The sequence below is a fragment of the Alnus glutinosa genome, chromosome 4, assembly GCF_958979055.1.
Source record: "Alnus glutinosa chromosome 4, dhAlnGlut1.1, whole genome shotgun sequence".
Taxonomy (NCBI): domain Eukaryota; kingdom Viridiplantae; phylum Streptophyta; class Magnoliopsida; order Fagales; family Betulaceae; genus Alnus; species Alnus glutinosa.
The window spans coordinates 22118933-22145140 of record NC_084889.1 but is presented as its reverse complement, the minus strand read 5'-3'; the positions used below and the strand labels follow the sequence as shown (position 1 = coordinate 22145140).

Here is a 26208-nt window from a genome sequence, read left to right as displayed (position 1 = left end):
CGGTTGCATAATCACATATTTTTACATGGGCATTATTTAGGACATTTAATTATTTATTGCCTTAAATATCTATACATCGAAATAGACATCATAATAGCATTAATATGCTAAAAGTATAATATCATTTTTATAAAAATAGATATAACAGTTCTATTAATATAATTAATAGTCATAGCATTTTATGAAACATGATAACGGCCTAATGATCTCATCATAAAATAATTCTTATTTTATTCTTTATAAAATTGAGCAGAGTAACGACGCTTTTTATAAAAACCTTTTAAACTTTTGGGCAGCGCAACGACACTTTTGTAAAATATCTCATTTTTTCTTAGGCATCATAACGACGTGTTTTATAAATCAAATACGCCACTTTAAAAATCCTGTTTGAACATAGCACTAAAACATTAGATAATCTAATAACTCATAATATACCAAAGCTTTTTAAGAAGTCCTGAAATATCTAGAAAAGATACTTGAGTCTTCTGCCTTCCATTGAGAGAGAGAGAGAGAGAGAGAGAGAGAGAGAGAGAGAGAGTTTTAGAGAGGGGTTTCCACCTTTTCTTTAATTTGTTGCTGAAGACAGAGAGAGAACTTTGGCATTTTCTGCTAAAGAGAGTGCAACCTGTGTTGGAAAGAAAAACAAAGAGAACTTGAGAGAGAGTTTAAGGAAGAAAGAGTGTTCTTTCTTCTTTTGTTTTTCTGTAATAAACCTACTATTGCTACTGATCATGGGAAGAACAGAGGGAGAGGGGATTCTTTTTCTATTACCAAAGAAAGGAAAAGCTGCTAGAAAACAGCAGGTGGCCGAACAGAAATAAGAGAATAGAGAGGTTGCTGTTTCTTGGCTTGCCGAGACAGAGAGAGGGAGAGATTTTCTTGCTTCTTAAGAAGAATATAGGCTACTGGAGTTTAAGAGAATAAAAGAGAGCAAGAGAACAAAGGCAACTGCTTGCTTCCTTCTTCCTGCAAAGAGAGAAATAGAGAGAAGAGAGTTGTAGAGAAAGAAGAAGGAAGAAGAGAGAGTTGGCGTGAAACCGAGAGAGGGGGGGGGGGGGGGGGGGGGGCGTGAATCTCCTTATATACTAATTTAGATGGCTGGGATAGCTTTGTTTTGATCGCATCTAATGGCTGAGAATCAAACGTGGGCAGCAAGTTGAAGATATTTTTACCAAAACAGAGACAGGTGTTCGATGCGATGGAATATGCACTCTATAGAACTATGGCGATCGATCGACAGGAACTGGCGATCGAGCGCTGTGTTGATCGAGTGTTTGCTTATGGGAATCGATCGTCATGTCGATTGATCTCCCATCCATGGGGATCGATCCCCCACTCGACAGGTTGGTTATTTCAATTTCGATTTAGAGCTTAAGGTCCCATAATCTAATCTAATCAATTTAGAACTATAAATATACCTCAAATATTAATGAATATTTAATCCAATAAATAGTCACATTAAATATTAACGAATATTTATCTTTGTAAATATTCATATATTCTTTTGTCTTATTATTAGGTCTTAAATTTCTATTTTAAAAAGTTATATTTTATGTCTTATAATCTGGGGCGCTACATTCCTCCCCTCTTAATAGAATTTCATCTTCGAAATTCATAAAGTTTACATCAAAAGAAAACTTAACTCCTAAGTTTTCACTTGTCTTAATCGGGTGACACAAATTTTAAGTGTAGTGTCTAATCGTTGAACATAGGTTATTCTAATTGTCCACATATGGAAATGTTCTAAGAAATAAAAAGAATGTAAGAAAATAATGTATATTTCATTTCTATCTATCATCAGATGACTTTTCACCATTTACATCATTTTTATTTCTCTGCTTCATTGTAAAGGTCTACTCTTGATCAGGTCTTTATTACTAGTACGTATGTGATACTATATGATCAAATCATCATGCTGTCAAGTATCTCAAATAATATTCAGAATTTCATCTTCTAATTCTAGGGAAGAATCTTATTCATGACCTAATGCCTCGATTATAAGACCATTCTAATCATCCTTAGGTTTTGTACGGGTCGGAGTTTCCTTCCATCAAAAATCTTTTAACATTAATTTAGGTCTAACCATTCCTATACCTCAAGTAAGTAATAGTTCTTAATTTTCCAAGACCTCGATAATGTAAATCATACAGTTCATAACAATTCACACTAAGTAAGAAGTTTCAAATCAAGATATTATTTACCTTAATCATCCTCAAATATGGCTTAGTGGGAGATTGAGATATTTCTTTCCTATTGACTGTCCTCGAGATATGGTTTTAATCTATGTGGTCTTCCAATGATAACACTAAGTAGTCAATTGTTATGTCTAATCAATCAGACTAGCACACATCCTCGAAAATTACCTTGAACTCAGATATGCATTATATGGTTGGCACTTTCGTCTATACAATCACAACTATATTTTAAATTCATGATATCATTAGTTGGATACAATGTTTAACATCAAGTCCTACTGAACAATCTTTGTTTTCCCTTTCCCTAAAAAATGGTGTAAGAAAATAATATTTTTCAATCCTACCTTCAAATTGTTCCACCGATCTCAGTCTATAATTTATATGTTATTCCTGTATTCCATTATATACGTCTATTTTTCCTGATTCAACCTCAAACATAGTTTAATCGTTAATCTAACACCCAATTTCTGGAAATCCATAATGAAACAATTCTTAAGTATGGTGAAACATAAATATCCAATATTAATGCCATAAATTAGTTACCTCATTCTTGTTGTTTGATTTAGGAACAAATTTTCTTTATCTAGGTATAACTCTTATATAGTACCATGATTTATTTTATGGGTTCTGAAAGCAATACCTTCTTTGAGGTCCACCATCTTCCGACTTCTCTTGTCAGCTTCAGTCCAATATAACGAACCTTCTGTTTGTCAGTACAGTTGAGAGTGTCGAATAGCACCTCGATGTCAGTGAGCCATGTCTCTGTTACGTTGGTGATGAGTACAAAATATTGCATATTTAAACCCCTTAATTTACATTAGTTAATTCTTTAGCTATGTCTTAATCTAATGTTTTGTGTTAGATTTGTGTTTTTAGTGTTTTGTAGGTTGCTAAAGGAAAACGACAGCTTTAAGGTGAAAAATGCAAAGTTTGGAAGAAAGAACACTTTGAGAAGGCCTAGATAATGTGGTTATGTTTAACCAAATCAATAAAATGATTAAATCAGAATTTCTCTAATTGGAGTCAAAATCAGATTGGATTAAATTTCAGATTTTGCACACGTCTTAGTATTTTGACTATAACTTTTTCAGTTTGAGTGTTGGATTAAGGTGAAATTAGTAGCGTTGGAAAGCTAACTCAAGCTACTACAAATCATTGTGAAATAGAATTTCCTTAATTCGGAAGTCTGCTACGCCAAAAGTGTCTTGTAATATAAGAACACAAATCTGGACGAATCTTATTCGGATTTGTACTAGGATTGCTTCGTAATTTGACTAGGAGATTGAAGTACGATTTTTCTGGGATCTCTAGGGCTTCTAGGGTTATTTTACTCCCTATAAATAGACTGCTAAGCCTCAAGAAAAGGAGGCTAGAGACCAGAAACGAAATTTCACATATTTTCTTTATGTTTAGGTTTTATTTTACATAATCATGTGTAGCTAAATTCTCAACTAAGGTTGAGGATGAAGCCTTATCGATGAAGAACAACAGTACTTTCATGTAAGTCATTATTGTCTTATTTTATTGGGTTTAATGTTACAACTGTTTTACTTCTTTTTAATTTGTGGAATGATTTTTGAATATCTTTTGTGATTCAAGGATACATTTGATGATTTGAGATAATTTTACATAATTGATTGCTTAGTTTTTTTTTTTTTTTTTTTAATAAAACAATTGGATATCCCTTGTGGTTTGTTTTACAAATACAATTGATATTTTTAATGGATATTTGATATCTTCTTGTGATTTACGGATATAGTTGATGATTTAATTGAAATCAGATTTCTTTTGTGTAAATGAATGGATACATGTGATGGTTTTGATTAACTGTTTGAAGCATAGTAAAACAAACATAAGATTTTAATTGTGAGAACTTCAGATTAATATTGATGAACAGGGAGTAGTTGTTATGATTCGGTGAGTGTGGATTCCTAAACTTTAGTGTTTTTCTTTCTATTTATTTTCCTTTATTTAATTTATGTTTTCTTTTAATTGCAAAAAAATAAAAAATCAAACCTTTTGCCGAACTAGGTTAGGATTTAATTAGTTTAGATGCAAAATTATTTTGAAGAACACAATTCTCTGTGGCATCGACCTCTCACTTGCCAAACCCTTTGTTGCAAATGATTTGTGCACTTGTGAGTTAATAAAATTTGCACAACAAATTTTTTGGCGCCATTGTCGGAGATTTGATTTATTTTTGAAAACAATTTATTTCTAAATTGGTTTTATCTTTCTAATAGTTATAGTTTAGGATTTTGAATTTTGAATTTGGTTTTATTTTGTTTCTTGTGTTCTAACCAAGAAGAAGAAGAAGAAGAAGAAGAAGAAGAAGAAGAAGAAGAAGAAAGAGTTCCAGTCATTCTTTTGCGCCTTTGGTGAGACAATCCACAGAATTGTGCTTGAACGCACCAACGCAAAGGGCACCACTTGCGGTAGATCAGTAGTTGAAACTTTGCTAAAATTTATTTTTGATCCAGTTTGTGAGTTTTTAATTTTTGGTATTATTGTTTGTGCTTTTGTGTTAGTAGTAATTTTTGACTTTATAATATTTGTTTTCTCTGCTTATTTTATTGTATTAAAAAAAATGATGTTAATATTTTATTTGGGATATTTGCATGTTAAAGAATGAGAGTGCAGCATGGATTTTCCGTTTGATGATTTTAATAATTTTTCTGTACAATATGCTTCTCGTAGTTGTAGGACACCCGCCCCTACCAACTACACTCATATTTTCAACACAGATGAACCATGTATATTGTTTCAATCCTTATCCTCGACAGGTTGGTTATTTCTATTTCGATTTATAGATTAAGGTCCCGTAATCTAATTTAGTCAATTTAGAACTATAAATATGCCTTAAATATTAATGAATATTTAATCCTATAAACATTCACATTAAATATTAACAAATATTTATCTTTGTAAGTATTCATATATTTTTTTTGTCTTATTATTAGGTCTTCAATTTCTATATTAAGATGTTATATTTTATGTCTACAGGAAGTCTCACAGGACTCATCTTGCCAACTTTCTTGTTCAAGGTCCTGTTATGAGGTCTGTTTCTCAGGCTCATAATGCATTGTGAATCGCGTTCTAGAAATTTATAGGGAATATAAGTATGGAGAGGCAAACAGAAGCAATAGCTTAAGAATTTTGGGGTAGTTCTGTATAAGACGTACACCTATGTCCAACACTGTGAATTGCCGATCTAAGGGCTACGTACATTGTATGATAATCAAATCTCTCTGCAATCAAATCTAAGTGGAGAATATTTGAGGATCAATGCGCGCAATATGAAAAATATATATTCTAACACACAGTAGTTCCTGGTTATTTCTACATTTTTTATTTTATTTTCTTATATGATTATACATGGTTAATATCTGTTCTAGGTTTGGCACTCACGCCATTTCTAGCTAGTTGATCGAGCATAAAACAAACAAAAGCATGCACATGATATGAAATTGAAAGTGCAACTCTTATTTAATTAGTACCTGTACTGGTTGCCAATACATGCAAATTAAATGCCAATATTTGAAGACTCTTTAGAGGATGCCATAGACACCAACAAAAGTCACATTCACATATTGAGACCCGATATAATATTCCCCAAGATGTTCTATAACTTCAGTGACTCCCGTGTCGTTATACTGCCTGTCAAGTGCCACCCTTTTTACAACAGTGCCAAATGCATTGATCCTTACCACGGTGGGTAGAACGTCTTGGGTAGATTGGTTTGTTATTACATTCACTACCACCAAAAAATCTCCCAATCCGGTTCTTGTGATTTTATTTGGTCTTCCTTGGAAGGTTATGAAAGTTTCGGCCGTATTTCTTTTAGGACCTTTGATCCAAAACCTCTGAATTCTTTGACCTATCTGCTCTAAGACGAGAACAAATGCATCGTCAGCACTAACTGCAACCCCGGCAGCTCCAGAAAGCCTTGTTAGCAACACAGAAACCTGCCTTGTCTTTGGATCATATTTTAATAAACTTCCTGTTGCATCGCCATTAAGTATTGCCTGAGTAATATTGCTGTATCACAAACAGTAAACAGTACCATATATTCATCCATCTCTCATGTACGTTATTTCTATATATTTTGTGTTTCTTTTCGAAAATTTCAAAGGCAAGATATGAGAAATTAGCTAGGTACCTTAGCTGGTAAACAACACTAAATTCTGTGAAGTAAACAACTCCAGTTAACGGGTCGAGGCCTACACTATTAAGGAAGCGGAATCGCGTCTCATTAACACCGCTGGCGAGAATGGTTCCCAGCCTTCCATTAGATCCCACCACCAAAAGCCCAAAATATGCATCAGCTACGTAGAGCTGTTGCGTCAAAATGTAGAAATCCAAACCAAATGGCCTCCCACAGGTGGGTCCCAAAGAATCATTAGTTTGCCCATCACATACCGCCTTCGACCTAATCAATCAGATTTCCCACAAAAAATACATTAATCTGTACGTTTCAAATACATTAATAAAGCTTAAAGAGCAATATCTAATATAATGCTGCCTCTAAAACTAATTAATTATTTGGTGCTAGCTATTCTTCACATGTTTTTGTCTAAGTTTATATATAACTAAACATTAACTCTCATAAAATGATTTTGTTTATGTGAATATGTTCCAAATCAACCTAGTTGGCGTGTCGAAGGCAAAATCTACGAAACCAGTAGTGGGTCCTTCATATTTGAGAATTCGACCGTCTTGGACACCCACATAGGGTCCACCAAACAAGTCAAAGGCAAAAGATGCAGGACCTGCGGCACCTGTTGGCAATGGAATCTTCTCAAAAGTTAGAGAAAGTGAAATAGGAGCAATGCACAAGAGGAGGATGGCAACCTTGGTAAGGACGAGAGAGAATAGTGTAGCCATGATCTTGAAGATATGAAGAACGATTGAAACCCACACTGGTATTTATAGGCATCCAACTTAAAAATATGCCCTAAAATGTCGCGTGGGTTCATTAAAAACTGGTAGGGAGTGTCCTTCCCACTACAAATAGGGATAGAAGGCAGGGGGTAAGGGGGGAGGGTCCTTTAAACAAATTCAAAAGAAAATTTATCATATAAGGAAAAAGATGCAAATAACTTAAAAGCAATATATATGACATTTTAAGTGCATATATAATAAAAAGAACATTGCGTTAGGGAGGGAGGGTCATTAATTTCCACATACAAATAGGGATAGAGAGTAGGGCCGGGGGTTGGGTGGGAGGGTCCTTTAAACACATTTAAAAGAGAATTTATCATTTAAGGAAAGAGATGCAAATAATTTGAAAGCAACATTTTATTTTTTTTAGTACATCAGAAAAAGAACATTTGAGGAAGGGAGCTTGGGAGGGTCCTTCCCACTACAAATAGGATAGAGGGTAGGGTGGAAGGAGGGAAGGGAGGGAGGGTCTTTCCCACTACAAATAGGGATAGAGGGTGTTTGGGGTGGTCCTTTAAACAAATTCAAAAGAGAATTTATCATGTAAGGAAAGAGATCACATCTGCACGGTTATTATTTGCTATCCGCATATTATGTAATGAGTTTATTTTATTCTTTTTTTCTTCTTCTTCTTTGGGTCTCTATTTGGACATATTTTAAAAATATTTTAGGCTTGTTTTTAGTGTTTTGGATTTGTTTTAATTGTTTTTAAGCCATAATCTTTTGAAAGTATATTGATTTCACATTACTTTTGTCTTTTTGATAACGTGTTATGTAACAACCCACACCCAACAATACAATATTGTCCGCTTTTGCCTCCCTCGAACCAAACTTCCTAGGATGTCACCCATCCTAATACTATTATCTCATAAGCACGCTTAACTGCGGAGTTCTGATAGGCTCATGGCTATCACGACATTAAAACGTGTTGTGTCAAGAATGATGCGAATACACATATAAGCACATCCTTATTCCTATACCTAGGCAATGTTGGACTTCACATATTATATGAGAAAACAACATATCAAACCAAACTAATTTAAACATAACCTATACTTAATCTAAAACGACGTTATTTTGGTATGAAACACTAAAATAATGTTGTTTTCATGAATATATATATAAGAAATGTATAAAATAAATAGTATATAAATGGTATGTGGATGCGGTTAGTTAACCACATTTGCATCCCTTAAAACTGCTATTCACATCCACATATGCGGAGCGAATGTGAGCGATTAATATCCGCCCGCATGTATATCCATATAGGGCAGGGGGAGGGTCCTTTAAACTTTTTCGAAAGAGAATTTATCATTTAAGGAACGAGGTGTAAATAATTTGAAGGCAACATTTTTATTTATTTATTTATTTTTTTAAGTGCATCAGAAAAATACATTAATGGGGAAGAGTGAGAAGGACCTTCCCACTACAAATAGGGATAGATGGTAGGGGATTGAGAAGGTGGGTCCTTTAAAAAAACTTCAAAAGAGAATTCATTATGTGAGGAAAGAGTTGCAAATATATATATATATATATATATATATATATATATATATATATATATATATATATATATATATATATATATATATATATATATATTTTTTTTTTAGGGAGTGTAACGACCCACCCTCAATGACACAATATTTTCCGCTTTTGGCTCCTTATACCAGACTTCCCAGGAGGTCACCCATCCTGGGATTGCTCTCGCAGAAGCACGCTTAATTGCGGAGTTCTAATAGGTTCATCATCATCACGGCTTTAAAACGCGTTGTGTCATATAGGGTGCATTTATACATATAAGCACATCCCCATTCCCAAGTGATGTGGAACGTCACAATCACTCCCCCTTAGGACCCAGCGTCCTCGCTGGCGACCCTCATGGGATCACGCCATTCTTGGCATCCCAGCGAGTGCCCGCTGGCAACTCTCTTGGGCTTGTGCACGCTCCCACCATCTCAGGCTGGGCAATGGCTCTGATACCATTTGTAACGACCCACCCTCAATGACACAATATTGTCCGCTTTTGGCTCCTCATACCAGACTTCCCAGGAGGTCACCCATCCTGGGATTGCTCTCGCAGAAGCACGCTTAACTGCGGAGTTCTGATAGGTTCGTCATCATCACGGCTTAAAAACGCGTTGTGTCATATAGGGTGCATTTATACATATAAGTACATCCCCATTTCCAGGCGATGTGGGACGTCACAGGGAGGGTACTTCCCATTACAAATAGGGATAGAGGGTAGGGTGGTAGGTGGGAAGGGAAGGAAGGTCCTAAACACTATGAATAGGGATAGTGGGTGATTGGGGGTGGGGGAAAGAGTAAGAATTATCATTTTCTAGTCTCTTCCCTTTTTAAGCCAAAAGAGTATGCTGTATACATCAAATTTTTATCCCGCAATTATTTTACATTTCTGAAGTGGTAGTCCCCACAAACCCTTCCAAGTCAGAATCACACATACAAACATCGAGATCTCGCTCCCTATGGCCATGACTATTGGTCCTTCTACCAAATTGATACTCCCCACTCCTCCCCTTGAATTAAATTCATTTAATAGAAGGTATAAGCGATTGGTTCATCTTGCTTGCCCCACAAACCAATCTTTCTTTCTATCTCAAATTCTTAATCTTTGGTCGCAGTGGAGCAAAGGAAGTGGGGCATGAACTCCTCTAGTATTTGGGCTTGCCAGTTTAGTATTGTGGAATAGTTGTGAGATTAAAATGTAGTTTCTAATATTAGCCAAGTCAAAAAGCATGTTATCTCATCTTATCTATTTTATTCCACTTTATACAGAAAAAAGGTAAAATTTTCCTTTTGAAATGAATTGGTTAAACCTACATCCGTGAAGAATTCATTCTAGGTAGTGAAGGAGTTTTCTTTTAGCTATTTTGTTCAAAGACTATAAGAGAGAATGTTTGTTGCACTATCCACAAGAAATTGATTATTGCCCCCTAGAGAATGCTCCTGTTAAAGTTAAAGGCCTAAGAAATATTAGCTTTTGACAATAAAACATTAATCTAAACCTTCAAAACAACGTGGATTTAAACTATTGTTCTCACATATGATTAATACACAAGTTTTGGTTCCACATGACAATAAATCATTAAGACTTTACATCAAAATGTCTTTAGTATTGAAATCCAAAAAAGCAGAAGTCTACCATATTTTTGAATGTTAGAATTTACCAATCCCTTCTGGCCCTTCTATTCGTTCTTCAGCTATACTTTTTTTTACAATGGAAGTTGTCATTAGAGAATTAAACACAAATGACAACTACAAGCTGAAAAACCCATAAAAAATTTGAGAAGCTCTCTTGGCTTTTAGACTGTGAAAGGGTGAATTAAGAATGATGTTTCGGTTTTTGTTTTTGGTTTTTCCTTAATCTTGCTGTATATAACTACTGTGTACTTTGTGGATTTTTTTCCTGTATGTGGCTACCTTTATGATATGATCGATCCTAAGAAAGTCCATGGATATATGTATCAATTTTGGTGCTTTTGGATATTGATTCCGTTAGTCCTCGGTGTGGGTAAGTCATTTGATAGTGTGTAAGGATGAGTTGACGCTCAGTAAGTAGCACAAATAATGGGGTTAGGGGAATTGAAAATTTAAAACAAAATAATGATTCACATTCCAAAATACTACGAGCAGACATAATTCCCATAAAATAATATTTTTGCAGAATTATCCAAGGTCACTTTATAAGGTAATCACTGTTGTGCCACGATGACAACAAATATGCCACAATGTAGTTATGAATCAGTTATCACAGACTAAGGATGTATTTACAAAATGCTCACACGCAGTGGCGGAGTCAAGAATTTTTTTAAAAAAATAAAGTTAAACAAAAATAAATTAAAAATATTAAAAAAAATTATGTATGCAAATTTTGTTTAAGAGTTTTTATTTTTTTTGCTCTGTTATTAATAGCGGTCCCACTGTAACCTATTCTCTTAATTTTGTTTTTGAAAGCCCCAATCTCATAAATTAGATTCTTACTTTTGTCTTTATATATATATATAGGGGTCATTGCCCCCTCCCTATCCTCATAATAAAAAAGAAATGTTAAAAAAAGAAATGAACTCTTAAATTTGTTTAAAAAAATATTCTAAGGGTACGTTTGGGTGTACAATTTTTTTTTTGTTTTGATTTGTAGTCTTTGTAACTTTTTTCAAAATTACGGATACCTAGAAAAAAAAAGCAGAAACATTATGTTTGAAATGATGTTTGGGTGATAAATGTTTTTGAAAAAAATAGAGAAGAAAAGAGAAGAGTTGAGTTGGGATCGGTTCCTAAGTCATATATATATATATAATGCAATTTGATTTCTTTAAAGTTAAATTTCTAGTTTCACCTTTGTATATATCAAATTAGTGATTAGTGGATTCACTGATAAATATATATTAATGTTAAGCTTAATTTGATTATAAATTAATCCTTGAAGAATCAAAATACAATTTGTTTGTCAAATAAACCACAATGAATAAAACCCCTCTAACTTCAAAAAATTAAATAAATAAACCGCTCAAGTAGGGGTGAAAAGGCGGTTGCGGTTAGTGGTTATTGGCTAAAATCGCTAACTACAACCACATAGCAGTTATTAGAAATTTGCAAACTGCCAATCACCTAGGCGGTTGGCGGTTATGAAATAACCGCTGGTTGGCAATTATAAACCACCAATCGGTAACCGGTAACCAGCAACCGGTTTTATTTTATTTTATTTTATTTTTGGCCTTTTTGCTGTTGGTGTCGAATGCCGATCACCTATCATAGAACAAAGATTCAGATCGTACGCCTAAAATAACAAATCAAGGCCTAGAATAGCAAATCAAGGCACAAATATTCATATCTAAGACCTAGAATAAAAAATCAAGGTCTGTAATAACAAATCAAGTCACAAATATTCAGATCTAAGAAGCAACTAAAGAAAACATGTTCGTAGGAGCTCAGATCTCACTGAAGATGGTGTTGATGGGGTTCATGGCGACCTGGTTCATGGCCACTGGCCGCATCGCCAAACGCTATGTATCAGACCATCAGTGAAGTTGACATAAGATGGCTTTGTTGGCAATGATCTCGTCGACGACATGATCGTGTTGCAGAGAGAGAGAGAGAGAGAGATATGAGAGTAGACTGAGAGAGTGAGAGTCGAGAGAGAGGGAAGGGAGTGCAGTGCACTGGGAGTGAGAGAGTTAGAGATGTTTCATTGTTTTGTTTTGTTTTAAAACACCGTAACGTCCAAACCACGCCGTTTTGGTGTCATTTTAAAAATATATAATAATAATAATAATAATAAAGGCGGTTAGCGGTTAAAAACCGGGGCGGTTAGACTAGCACTGGCCCCATTCTAGATTTACAGCTGGGATATTTTGCTGCCCCAACTTGTTGAAACCTACAGATGAATGTTGACTTTGACTACCCAAACTAAGGCCCAACGTTACCTTGGTTTCACTAGCTGCATGGCTTCATGTGCGACCAACTCCCAGTGCAAGTGAAACTTTCGATGTACCTACCAATTTCCAAGGAAGAAAAAGTTGGCGCCTCTTACAATCTCAAAATAAGAAACGGTGTCGCTTTAAGACTAAACCAAATCTAGCAAAATATGTGAAATTGCACGTTTGAATCAGTTAAACTTTCTTTTGTAAACTCATAGCTTAAACGATGTATTTTTCATTAATTAAATTAGGTTATCTTCAACCTTGGTTTCATCGACCTACACCTGAACAACTCTGACCTAATTTACCAAAACACCTAAAATAGTGACAAATCGTTGGCTTGAGTCGTGAATTTCAGTCCTTGTAACGACCCACCCCCAATGACACAATATTGTCCGCTTTTGGCTCCCCGAACCAAACTTCCCAGGAGGTCACCCATCCTGGGATTGCTCTAGCAGAAGCACGCTTAACTGTGGAGTTCTGATAGGTTCATCGCTATCACGGCTTTAAAACGCGTTGTGTCATAAATGGTGCATTTATACATATAAGCACATCCTCATTCTCAAGCGATGTGGGATGTCACAATCACCCCTTCTTTGGACCCAGCGTCCCCGCTGGCATCCCTCATTGGGCTTGTACACGCTCCTACCATCTCAGGCTGGACAATGGCTCTGATACCATTTGCTGTGACGACCCATTTTTTTTTTTTTTTTTTTTTTTTTTTTTGTATAAAACATTTTTTAAAAAAAAACATAAAAGGGTCATCACAGTGGCACGACTACGTGTCGTTCAGCGAACCTACGTACATGCTCCATATCATGTACATGATATTTAGAGTAATATCTAACAGAGGAATAATCATAACACTAAAACTCATTACGGAAAACGTATCGGAAATACATGTGGTCCATACAAAAGAGCCATATATCTGTTTAATTGTTTAAGGCTTACAGTTATCCACTAATACAAAAGAATGGCTACACAAAAGAATATGTGACACTTATGTCACTAGTCATATACAAAATACCCCAAAGAGTGAACTCCATAGTCCAGCTCAATACGACTGTCGCGGTGTGCTTCAATCGTAATATCCCAAATACGCAGCTACGGGGTCCTCCTCTAAGTCAGGTGTACCTGCAGTCAAAGGGACATCATCTATACGGTTGTGGGGGTTTGCCACATCCGTATAGGTGAAATGGTGAGTTTACCGCCTCAGTACATAATACCGAGACCTCAGTGATATTAAACTAACTGGGTTTTCGCAATGAACCAACTTTTCTTTTTAGTCTCGCGTACACTATAACAGCTACCAATTTATAAAATTTTGTTTGAAAAATCCCCATAGCTGATATAGCAAACACCGACTATCAGAAAAACATTTAAAACATACTATGTAGTTGGACCCATATGTAGAAGTTCCAATGGCTTGGACACAACCACGTATAAACCCACCTACAATAATCCTTTTATGTTGGTAGCTCAAATGCACAGTGATCTAACGTTATTAACTGTGATATCAACGTGCCTCAGGGCATTACAACTTCATGTCTCTGGTACATAGCTGTCCATGCGGTTACTAGAGTAAAACTTTGATATCCAAGCGCTTCTTACTGATGTACCATGACATTTCATCTACCTACTCCCAAGTCACACTGATATCGCAACCAATAGCGTCATAACCAAGCACACTAAGCTTAAAACATGCCATCTTGCTCTTCAGTGCGAGCTTACTATCATTTTTCGAATATGGTTAACACCGAATCCTAGGGCATTACAACTTCATATCGAGTACATAGTTGTCCATGCGGTTACTAGAGTAAAACTCAGGTATCCAAGCACTTCTTATTGATGTGCCACGACAATTCATCTACCTAATCCTAGGACACTGTATTACTCATACCGAACCATGACAATATTCTTGTTCATCCAAGCTCAATGTTCTAAAATCATGCAACTAGACGATAGAAGTATACATAAGTTCTTTGCCAGTAAAACTCTTAGGCATACAAATACGTCTAGCATAAAAACTACAATATTCTATATCATGAAAACATAACACAATTTAAACGATGATATGCATGCTCATGATTGTCCTTTCATTCCTTGTGAGACTTTCCTTCCTTTTCATTCTTTGAGGCTTACTCTTCCTTTCGTTCTTATGTTCATGCTCATGCTCATGCTTTATACTATACAATTCAAACTCTATACTCCTATTCTTTGTAAATCATGCTTTTTTCAAATTCGCTAAACCAATCAACATGTAATTACATCATTCTACTTTGCATAATTTAAATCTCAACTACAGCTCACATTAAAACACTCTAAATCAATTCAACACATTTCATTCATACATCATTTCATAACATCATTGATGTATTTGAACATACTCTAAAGTACTCAAATCAAGCAAAACAGGTATTCAACATACAGTTGGTTCGGATTTATAAAACAACATATATATTTTGCAATTCTTTAATGTATAAAAATAACAGTTTCTCAGTGAGTAAAACATCACATGACTGCTTGCACACCAACACTAACAAGTCCTAGGCTCAATCCACAAAGTGCCGCTGTACATAACACATTGCATCTATTTAGTTTCTATCCAACAGTTACACTAATTTTCACTTTGAATTGCCCAATGACTATTTTACCCATCAATTGCCTAAACTCATACTTAACAATATTCCTAGGCTTATAAATAAAACTCCCAATTTATTCAAATTACCAACATTAAAACCTAACCCACAAATAATTATTTTTCTACAAAACTCATGGTTAATTTTGGGTTAATCATCACTATCACCGCGAATAGCCCATAAATTAACAATCTAATTTTAAATAATTAAAAACCTCAAATTTATCTAATCCATCAAATTAGGGCCAAACTTAACCCCAATAACAATATTCTTAGCACAATGGAATTTACTAAGGGTTAATCTCTTAAAATCACACAAATATTAAATACCCAAAAATTAAGGCTTGAGGAAAAACTTACCCAAATTCACCAAACTTCAACCCAAAGTTTGGGTAGCCTCAAGTAAGCTTCAATAAGCTCAAATACTTAAAGAATATAGAGGATTAAACTCATATTTAGGATTTTACCCAAAAATCACAAAATCATGAGTTTAATGTTTTACCTTAAAACAATCGGTAAGAACGTAGATCCGAGTGCAAGGATCACGTTTCCGAAAACGGATTGAAGATCCGACAGTTGGATCTTCGTAGATCGCAAATTTTGTATAAAAGTGCTTAAGAGAACTCCTCCCTGTTCTCTTTTTTTTTTTTTTTCTTGCCGCAGAGAAGGAATGAGGCAGTAGCCTCATTCCTGTTTTCTCTTTAAGTGAGGCGCATGTGTGCCTCACGTTATTCCTTTATTTTTTTTTTTTTTTTTTTATTTTTTTAAAAAAAACTCAAGGGCAAAATGCCCTTCAGTACATGAAATGGCTGAATGACCATTTCATTGTTTGGCCGTACGGCCTTTCAAATGAAAGGCCATGCGGCCCATTATGTATTTATATATATATAAAGAAATTGCTGATTTACTTGCGAAAAATATTATCTGCAAGAGCAAGTCCCCTTGGTCTTGTGCTGCTTTTTATGTTATGAAAAATGCTGAACTTGAAAGAGGTTCTCCTCGGTTAGTAATTAATTACAAACCTTTGAATGATGTGTTAGAATGGATTAGGTACCCTATTCCTAATAGGAAAGACCTAGTCAACCGCATTAGGGAAGCCCTAGTCTTCTCTAAGTTTGATATGAAATCTGGATTTTGGCAAATTCAGATTGATGATAGAGTAGGTATAAGACTGCCTTTACCACACCCTTTGGACATTACGAATGGAATGTTATGCCTTTTGGCCTTAAGAATGCCCCTAGTGAATTCCAAAGGATCATGAATGACATTCTTAACCCCTTTAGTCATTTTACCATTGTTTACATTGACGATGTCCTCATCTATTCTAGATCCATTGATGAACACTGGAAACATTTGAATTCGTTTCTAGAAATCATTAAAACCAATGGACTTGTTGTTTATGCAAAGAAAATTAAATTATTCCAAACCAAGATTCGATTCCTTGGTTTCGATATTGCTGAAGGACAAATCCGTCCTATTGATCGAGCCATTGAATTTGCTAGCAAATTCCCTGATGTTATCACTGATAAAAATCAACTCCAAAGATCCTTGGATCTTTAAATTATATTTCTGACTTCTACAAAGATTTGAGAAAGTATTGCAAACCTTTGTTTGATAGGTTACAAAACAATCCTCGTCCCTGGACAGAAGTTCATATTTCACTTGTTAGAGAGATCAAAACTCATGGTAGATCTCTTCCTTGTTTGGGAATACCCACTGATACTGCTTTCAAAATTGTTGAAACTGATGCCTCCGACATTGGTTATAAAGGAATTCTGAAACAAATTGTTTCACCAAGATCATCTGAACAAATTGTTCGATTCCATTTTGGATCCTGGAATAATGCACAAAAGAACTATAGTACTATTAAAAAAGAAATCCTTTCTGTTGTTCTTTGCATTACAAAGTTTCAATCTGATTTCTTAAATCATAAATTTTTGTTAAGAATTGATTGCAAATCTGTAAAATATGTTTTGAAAAAAGATGTTGAAAATATTGCTTCAAAACAAATATTTGCCCGATGGCAAGCAATTTTAAGTGTTTTTGATTTTGATATTGAATATTTTAAAGGAATTAACAATTCCATCCCTGATTTTCTCACTCGTGAATTTTTGCAGTGCCACCATGGCAAGTAAAAAGGATCGAGGAAAAGGAAAAGTTGTTAATTCTTTTGTTAATAAGCCTTTAGCCATTAAGTCAGAGTCGTCCCCTGTTGGCACCCCAGCTGCCTCTCCTATTACCACTTCATTGGCACTTACTAACCGGTTCATGACTTTCAGCCCTGAACCAAATATTACTTTAAGTAGTGCTCTTGCCTCTGAATACAGCCCATTCCTTGGTCCTTCTCATAGACCAAGAATGCCATTTATTAAAGCTGAAAAACCCTTAGCTTATATTCGCCTACCCTATTTCCAGCATCTGTTTTTTTTTGAGATAGGAATGGCTCCCATTAAAGAACCAAGCCAGTTGGCTCTTGCTTACTTCCTCCCTCGTTTTCATTGAGTTCCTGAACACACCCTCAAAGATATTGCCTATTACACCACTATTTTGGTTGAAACAAAATCGGCCCATTTCAAACCGATTCCTGACCAAAAAACCGGTAAGACTCTCTACATGAGCGTCTACTTTGATAAGATCCTCCTTCTCAAAGATTGGGGTGAACATCCTTCCCAACCCAGAATGCTTGCCAATTCTGAGTTGTCCTATTCTTATTATGATTATATTGATGCCTGGTTCAGATTTATGCTTTACCAGAACTCTGCCAATAACCATTCATGGTTTATTAATTTTGATAAAAAGTTCACTGGGATACTCCCTCCCATTATTTCCCCCCTTTTTTTAATTATTTACTCTTCTTTTATTTATTTCTTATTTCTTTTGTAATTTCTTTTGAAATTCCTAATTCTTTTTAAACTTAAAAATATTCTCTTACATTTTATTTTCTTAACTACAATTTACAAGTCTATAGGATCAAAATAAAAACACACCAAATAGACTTATTTTTTATTTTTATCCTAATAAACCCATTAAATATTTTCTAGGACATTACAGTCCTCCTGAAAATATTTGCCTCATAATGAGTGATTAAGGGTAAGCAACAAGGATATTTGAAAAAAATTCACAGGGAGTAAGAAAAATTTTAGGGAGGTGGCCAAACTGTCTAATTTTTTTTTTTTTTTTTTTTTTTTAACTTTTATTTTCTTTATTTTTTATTTTAATTTTTCCTTTTCGAGGGTTTGGCCATGGGGGTGGCCGAAACACCTCCATGGGCCACGGGGGTGGTTCGGCCACTCCCGTGGCCCTTGGGGGTGGTTTGGCCACCCCCAAGGCCAAACCTTCTATTTTTTTTTTCCTTCTTTTTTCTCTTTGGCCATGGGGTGGCCGAACCACCCCCATGTGCCACGAAGGTGGTCGAACCACCCCCATGTGCCACAGGGGTGGTTTGGCCACCCCCAAGGGCCAAAACTCTCACAAGTTTTTTTTTTTTCCCTCTTTGGCCATTGGGGGTTGCCGGACCACCCCCTAGACTGGCCAAGAGGGTGGCTCCTCATTTTTGTTTTCAATTTTTAAAATGTTTTTAATATTGTTTATTTAAGTTTTATTATTTTTAATTATTTTTATTAATTTTTAAATATTTTTATTTTCTGTTTTTTAATTTTTTTTTACATTGTGCCACATGTCAACACCTGAGAGTAGACATGTGGCAATCCGTTAAATTTTATACTAAAGAGGTACCATATTTGTCTATTCCCAAAACTTAGGTACCATCTGCATTGCGAATTGAAACTAAGGTACCAAAAAATATAGTTTTCAAACCATAGGTACCAAGAAGGTTTTTAACCCTTTATTTTAAACCAAACTTTTTCACTCTCCTTCACTGCATTTATTTAACAAATTATTTATTACTAGCTTTTAATTCTAAAAGAAGATAAGAAAGAGAGAGACGTACACACCTAGTCGTGATTGTCTGTTTTTTCACAAGCTCTGCATAAAACAACTATCACACACATTTGCAATATTTGGGTAGTTGGTTTTAATTGAATGTATAGGAATCTACAACAACTATCATACCCTTTAGTTTAGTTTTAATTGAATAGTTATTACATTTGTTTGGGAAGTTAAGGAAACATGAAAGGGAAAGTCACATTTTTCACACCTATAGAGTTAAATACAACAACTATCATACAATTCGTAGCCTACTTTCTCTAGCAATATTTTGTTCCGAGTTATTGGTTTATTTGAAATTTGAGACTTGGAGTTATAGATTCTAAATATATTGGACCCAGGTTATACTATTGGGGAAATATATCTTTGTGATGAATTGGGATTTTTGATTTATTATATTTGACAGTTACAAAGTATTTTACTGAGGAAGTGTGTTTTATTATTAAGTTTTGTTTGATTTTTATATAGCTTTAATTAATGTTTACAAATGGTTTGGTGGTATGAATAATTGGTTCTTGGGTGAAAAGAGTTGGAAAATGAAATATTTCAAATAAGAGTAAAATTAGGTCTAATTAGGCGTTATGCACTGCTTTGGACTTGGGGTGCGACACCCTCTGCTCCAACATGACTTGTGGTTTGCAATGACCTTTTATTTTATTATTTTATTATTTTTTATTTTTTTAATACAAAGCGGAATCATCATAGTGGCATGACGATTAGTCATTAAGCCAACATCAACCTAATACATCTCATAACAAATGCCTGATATATCAAAGATAATACAATGCAGCGGGAACTAACTTTCATAACTAAGATAAGTAAATACAATATAAGAACCATACATCTATCTAACCCTGTTTAAGGCATAACTCAAATATTAATTACATAAAAAGAATGACTATACAAAATAAGTGTTACATGCGACACAAGCCATATACAAAATGTCTATACAAAAGGTGGACTATCCGAGTCTGACTCATGTACAACCAAATGCAAAGAACCTCAGTGATAGTATCCCAAATACAATGCCACTGGGTCTTCGTTGACATCAGCGGTACCTGTAGCCAAAGCGTCTACATCTACACGATCGTGGTGGTAGCTACGTTTGCATATGTGAAAGTATGAGTTCACCAACACAATAGTATAAAACTCCCTGGGTTTTCACAATGAGCCAATCCCTTTATTTTTACTGTATGTTTACAATAACGGCTAATTTGTGGATTGATAATTTGCCTAATAATGTTTGTTAGTTGATAAGGTAAACAATTACATTTATAATCATAAGGTAATATTCTAAAGCATACACCCCATTACATATATAACATGGGACTCAGATATGCTCGTATACAAGCTTTTCAAACCTTTGGGGAAATACAGGTATACAGGAATATCTAAGCATAAGAGTACTTGACACTGTTTCGACTTTCTGCACACACAAGTCTCTGAACCTTTTGAGAATTTCAATATACGCATTTTTATACAAACATAAAATGAGTCATCACAGTGGCGTGACTATTTGTCACTCAGCCAACTTATAGCACAAGTCCCATAACCTGTACCTAATATATCATAGTATAATACTATGTAGCGGAATACAAATCTAAACAGCAGAATTCAACTCTAATAAACTAACATAAGTTAATCACAACAACAGAGCCATTTAATAGTCTATCTTTTTAAGGCTTAGTCCAAAACATTAACTATGCAACAAAAGAATGGCTAAACAAATACATGTGTCACAGACGACACTAGCCATATACAAAATATACAACAAAAGGGACCATCCAAGTCCAACACATAAACGACCTGAGCGATGAGCTTTAGTCGTAGTATCCCAACTAGTTTGCCACAAGGTCGTCGTCGACATATGCGGTACCTGCAGCCAAAGGAACATCATCTATTTGGTCGTGGTGTTAGCCACGTCCGTAAAGGTGAAAGTATGAGTTCACCAACTCAGGAGTATAATACGCACTGGTTTTCGCAATGAGCCAATCTTTACATTTCTATCATATGTTTACAATAACGGCTAGTTGTGGAATGATAGGTTTTGTAAAAAGTTTTTTTATCCAATAAGGTAAACCATGGTAACTGGTTCACTAATCAACTCATATATATATATAAGCCGTGTGACTCAAATATTCCCGTATACAAGCTTTTCGCACATTTGGGGAAAATACAGGCATACAAGAGTATCTAAGATATAATTGACACAAGATCTCGGCCTTATGCACATATGAGTCATCCATACTTTTGGAGAATCCCAATATACACACACTCCCAAACATGGTCACAAATGGGACCATTTGACGTAATATCTTGGCTATATACACATGCATTCCTTCCGTACCTTGGGGAATTCTTGCATATGTACATTCCAAAACCTTACACCATCATGAATCACACATCGTCATATCTCAGCTGCACGTGCATATAGGATATTCCAGACCTTTGGGGAATTCCAATATACATGCACTCCAAATCTACAACATCACAACCAATTCATTCAATGTCATACTTCGGTCGTACATGAATACGTGAAGCTCCGGACCTTTTGGCAACTCATGGATTACAAGCACTCCAAACAAATGCCATCTCATGAAATCTACTTAACATCATTACTCGGTTGCGCATGCATCCATGACATTCCGGACCTTTGGAAAATTCATGTAATACACACTCCAAATACATGCCATTTCATAGAATGCAATAAAAACTATTCGAATACCACTGTACATATGCTTCCCGTTCCATACCAGGAAACATATGCATACAAACACGTCTAGTACACAACCCATATCCAAATCAAATCAAACATCACTATGCTATGCATGCTCTTTGTTTATGATACCGAACTACAACTTTCTGGACTTATACTTGTTCCACCCATGAGGCTACAACCCCAGGGCTCGTTCACTGTTGCTAGGAGCTACAACTCTCTAGACATACCGAGTCTGAGGCCAGGAGCTCAAACTATCTGAAACCTACTGATTCCACCCATGAGGCTACAACCCCAGGGCTCGTTCAACGTACATGATTTCATTATGCTAGTGCTCCAACACTATCCGTGCTTTGTGTTTGTGCTATATCACTTCCAAATTTAATCATGTTCAATCAACATCATGAAATCTCAACTCAATACAATATTCTTCAAACATTTCTTCAAACATTACTTCATAATCATATCTCAATTTCATTTCATAACCATCTTTCACAACACATAAAACATTTCTATAGTATTTTTCATCATACTTCAAGATATTGAAATTAAGCGCAAGCACATATATCATCCAAAAATAACATTGGCTCGATAAACTATCATATAATATTCTAATCATAACAGTACTTCGAGTTCTCAGTAAGTAAGATACTCACTTTGGCTGGGAGAATTTCGGCTTAATGGAGAATCTTCGACCAAAGCCATGCAATGTATTGCTGCATTACCAAATTGCACAATACATTAGCATTTTCTAACTCTAGACTCATGCTTAGCTTTTAAAAATGCTTAAGAGCTAGACCCATGGAAAACCCTTAGAATTCTAGGGTTCCATTTGACAATCTAACCCAAAAAAACACTATCCCATAAGACAATCATAGGGTTAGACACATAAAATTACACTATAAACGAAAACCCAAAAACTAAGGTTTTGGAAAACTTACCAAAATCCACCCAAACACGACCTGAAGCTTAGGGAATGTTTAGGAAGTTCCAAAATGTGTAAAACCTAAAGAATATAAGAAGACCAAGCTCAATCTCTCAAGGACTAGCCCAAAATCTAGAGAGAATAGAGATTTCAAAATTACCTCAAACCAATCGGTCAAAACATAGATCTCTTCGTGTAGATCACATTCTCGGTGTTAGATTTTAGTTATGGGTCTTGGATCTTCAAAAAATGGGGGTTTAAAGTGAAAACCCTAGTGAGACAATGAGTGAGGGGCAAGTAGAACCATAAAATGAGCCAAAAAGTCCCATTTTTCAGTTTATATTGCGTGGTGTCCGAACACGATAAGTGCCCGTCCGGACACGCGTGTCCCGAGTCGCATAAGGGGATTACTACCTTGGCTGTCCGAACACAAAAGACAGTATGTCCATTTGGGCTTTCTGCTACTCCCGTCTGGACCCTGTCCGATGCCTATTCGGACATGACACCCAGAAACTTGATTTTGAGTGTTTTCTTGTCATTTTACTAACTCTAATTATTTGTTTCATCCGATTTGTATTTTAAGCATCTAATTAATGTCTTGGACATTACATATAGTGATAATCGACTAGATTGCTTGTGTTTTGTAAAAAACACACAAGCTTTGGGAGAGGAATCGGAGGCTAGATCAAGAAGGGTTTTGGTTTTTCTTTCTTCATTTATTTATTTTTCTGGCTATAAATACTTTTAGTCCAAATTAGTTGTAGTTAATTACTCTTCTTGGGGCTCGATTGAAGCCGTAATCATGTTTTTTGAAGATTTTGATTTGCCTTGCTACAATGTGATATAACCATTTTGTGTTAGAAAATCATCATATATGGTGATTTAAGGGGAATATAAATATAGAAAGGCAAAGGGAAGCAAGAGCTAAGGAATTTTGTTGTGTTTTGATTTTAGTTAAGTTGTTAATATTTAAACCATAACATGATTTTAAATTATTTGCTCTCCCATATTTATATTTCGCTGTTGATACATTTTCGTCGTTCATCATCTAGCACAACCTTTGAAAATCAAAACACAAGCTACTATAGCAAAAAGCATATCTACAATAACAATAACAAGTTACTTTCTAAAAAAATCATGAAATTATGAAATTATGAATACAACTATTCCGGAGGTGTAGATTTGTCACGACTATCTATATCAGTCGTTGTCGTCTGATTTGGATGGGCAGCTCCATGGTCTTGAACCGCATCAGCTTGAACTGCAGCACCTATGAATGATAAAACAAATAAAGTTAGCAAACAATATGATAAAATCATGTCAAGAAATATTGCATTGAGCAGCGTGTGGAATGTAAACAAACTTCATCATGTATAATACTGAGAGCGCTACCCACAGATGATCCCACAAGCTGGAAAGGTGCATCACCTGTGACAGGCACGAGGGTATCCTGAGAGGCTGCGGGCACGGATGTGGACGGGGTCATCATCGACATCAAGCTGCTCCAACGAGACTCCCACTCAGCCTTCTCTCTTGCCCATGCATCCTCCTACCTTGCGATCTCATTATTGAGCCAATCCTTCTATCATAGACTGGAGCTCAGAAACGTGAGCCTCAAGTAAGAGGGCGAGGTTGACTGCTCGGTTTACTTCTTCCTGCGACGACGTGGTAGAGGGCCTAGAAATCTATGATCATGCCTATGTCGAGGTATTGTACATGTGTATGGTCCCGGAGACAGGCCTCACATTCTTGCCAATCCCTCTAACCCTGCCTGAGTACTCGGGCTTATTCCCAAACCCTTGGGAATACGCATCATGAGGAAGCCATTGTGCTGTCCCCTCAGTCACGCTCGACGATGCGGCGGGGTCAGTGGGTGCTAGCCTCTCCATTAATTCCTATATGTTGTATTAAATTAATGACGCCAAACACCACATCAATTGTAAAGAGATAACTAATAAAGAAAAGTTCAAAAACAATAGAAATATGAGTAGCATACACATCTCTCTCGCGCTATTTCGTTGGGGTAGCTTCCATCCTTCCTTTTGTGTGTTTTACCAAATAACCGTGCACGGGTCAGAGGAGTGGCAGACGCCTGTGCCTGCCAAGAAAAAATATATAGCATTAAATAAATATTCAAACATGTAATTATATGTAATTAGGATGAGTTGACGCCCAGTAAGTATCATAGATAATGGGGATAGGGGAATTGCAAGTTTAAAACAAAATAATGTTTCATATTCTAAAATGAGTAATGTTTGCTGATAAGTCTTGAAATATTCTATTCAAGACCCCTTAATTCACATATGTTATACCTAGTTTGTGTTGTAAATATAATGTTTTGTTGTGCTTTTGTGTTTTGTCTTACTTTCAGGTCTTAATTAAAAACTAATTCAAAGCATCCGACTTAGACCTGAAAATTCATCAAGGATGATTTCTATCATTTCTAGAGTTTAACTTTTCTCCTGCTAATTGGAAAATCAGCCAAGGCAAATCGATCAATCGACTTTATAATTGATTGATCGAAATTCATCAGTCAAAGAAAAATCGATCATGTGACATGCGATCGAGCGACACAAGGCAACAACAAAATTGATCGAGCGACTTCGAGGGTCGATCGAACGATTTCAAATCTTACGGATAAAGTTGCAGATAACCCAATCTTTATGTGATTCAAAATTCAAATGCAAGAGATGCGGTTGATAGAGGATGTCGACATCTATTTTGTGTGGCCAAAAATTGGTCCTTGATAATATATAGTTTGTTAGATTAAAATTTCTATAAATATGAGATGATAGATTAGGGTTTAGGCATGAATTTATTGGGTTTGATTTTCCAAGTGCATCTTAGATTAAATTTTTGCACCTTTTAGTTTCCTTTGATGCAACTCTTTGGGCCAAAATCCAGAGAGCTCGTTTTCTTTGGTTTTCTTATTGTCTTTTCATTTATAGCTTAGTTTGCATTTCCTTTTATTTCCTTTTTTTGTAATCCGACTTCTCTAAGCTTTAATATAGTTTTGATCTTCATTTTCTTCTTGTTTTCTTTACTGGTTTGATAGATTTAATGCTTAGATTTAGTTTTATCATGTGTAGCTAAGCCTGTTCTTAGGGTTTGATCAAATCTTTTACAAAAACCATGGATTGTTCTTAATGTTCTTAGGTTTTTCCTGAGATGTATGATGATTGTGTATACTTGAGGATTGCAGAACCCTTGTTGTTACGATTGCAAACGGTTTTGTTTTTTTTTTAATATTCCAATCCATATTTGTTCATGAAAAATAGTTATTCGTGTCTATGAGATTTCTTGAGTAAAATCGTCGTTCCCAATTTCTGTGATTGAGGGAACGATGTCTATGCAATGATGCCATTTGACATGATGAATATTTATTTATTAGAGTCGTTTTATAGGGTATG

At 35.4% G+C, this 26208-nt stretch overlaps 1 protein-coding gene across 1 annotated transcript; it reads right to left on the bottom strand.

Moving 5' to 3' along the window:
* Positions 1 to 5743: 5743 nt before the first annotated feature.
* LOC133866216 (protein STRICTOSIDINE SYNTHASE-LIKE 12-like) lies at positions 5744 to 7079 on the bottom strand. Its single transcript, XM_062302755.1, has 3 exons — positions 6841 to 7079; positions 6355 to 6624; positions 5744 to 6233 (listed from the first exon to the last, which is right to left on the bottom strand). The coding sequence occupies exons 1-3, from the start codon at positions 7077 to 7079 to the stop codon at positions 5744 to 5746; spliced, it is 999 nt and encodes a 332-aa protein (XP_062158739.1).
* Positions 7080 to 26208: the final 19129 nt, after the last annotated feature.

Bases quoted from the DNA above. Each gene is read 5' to 3' on its own strand.
- LOC133866216 (XM_062302755.1), bottom strand. From the start codon at position 7,079: ATGGCTACACTATTCTCTCTCGTCCTTACCAAGGTTGCCATCCTCCTC. The intron at 6,625-6,840 runs GTTGATTTGGAA...CTGATTGATTAG, and splicing joins GCCTTCGACACGCCAACTAG to GTCGAAGGCGGTATGTGATG. The intron at 6,234-6,354 runs GTACCTAGCTAA...TTTGTGATACAG, and splicing joins AGTGTTGTTTACCAGCTAAG to CAATATTACTCAGGCAATAC.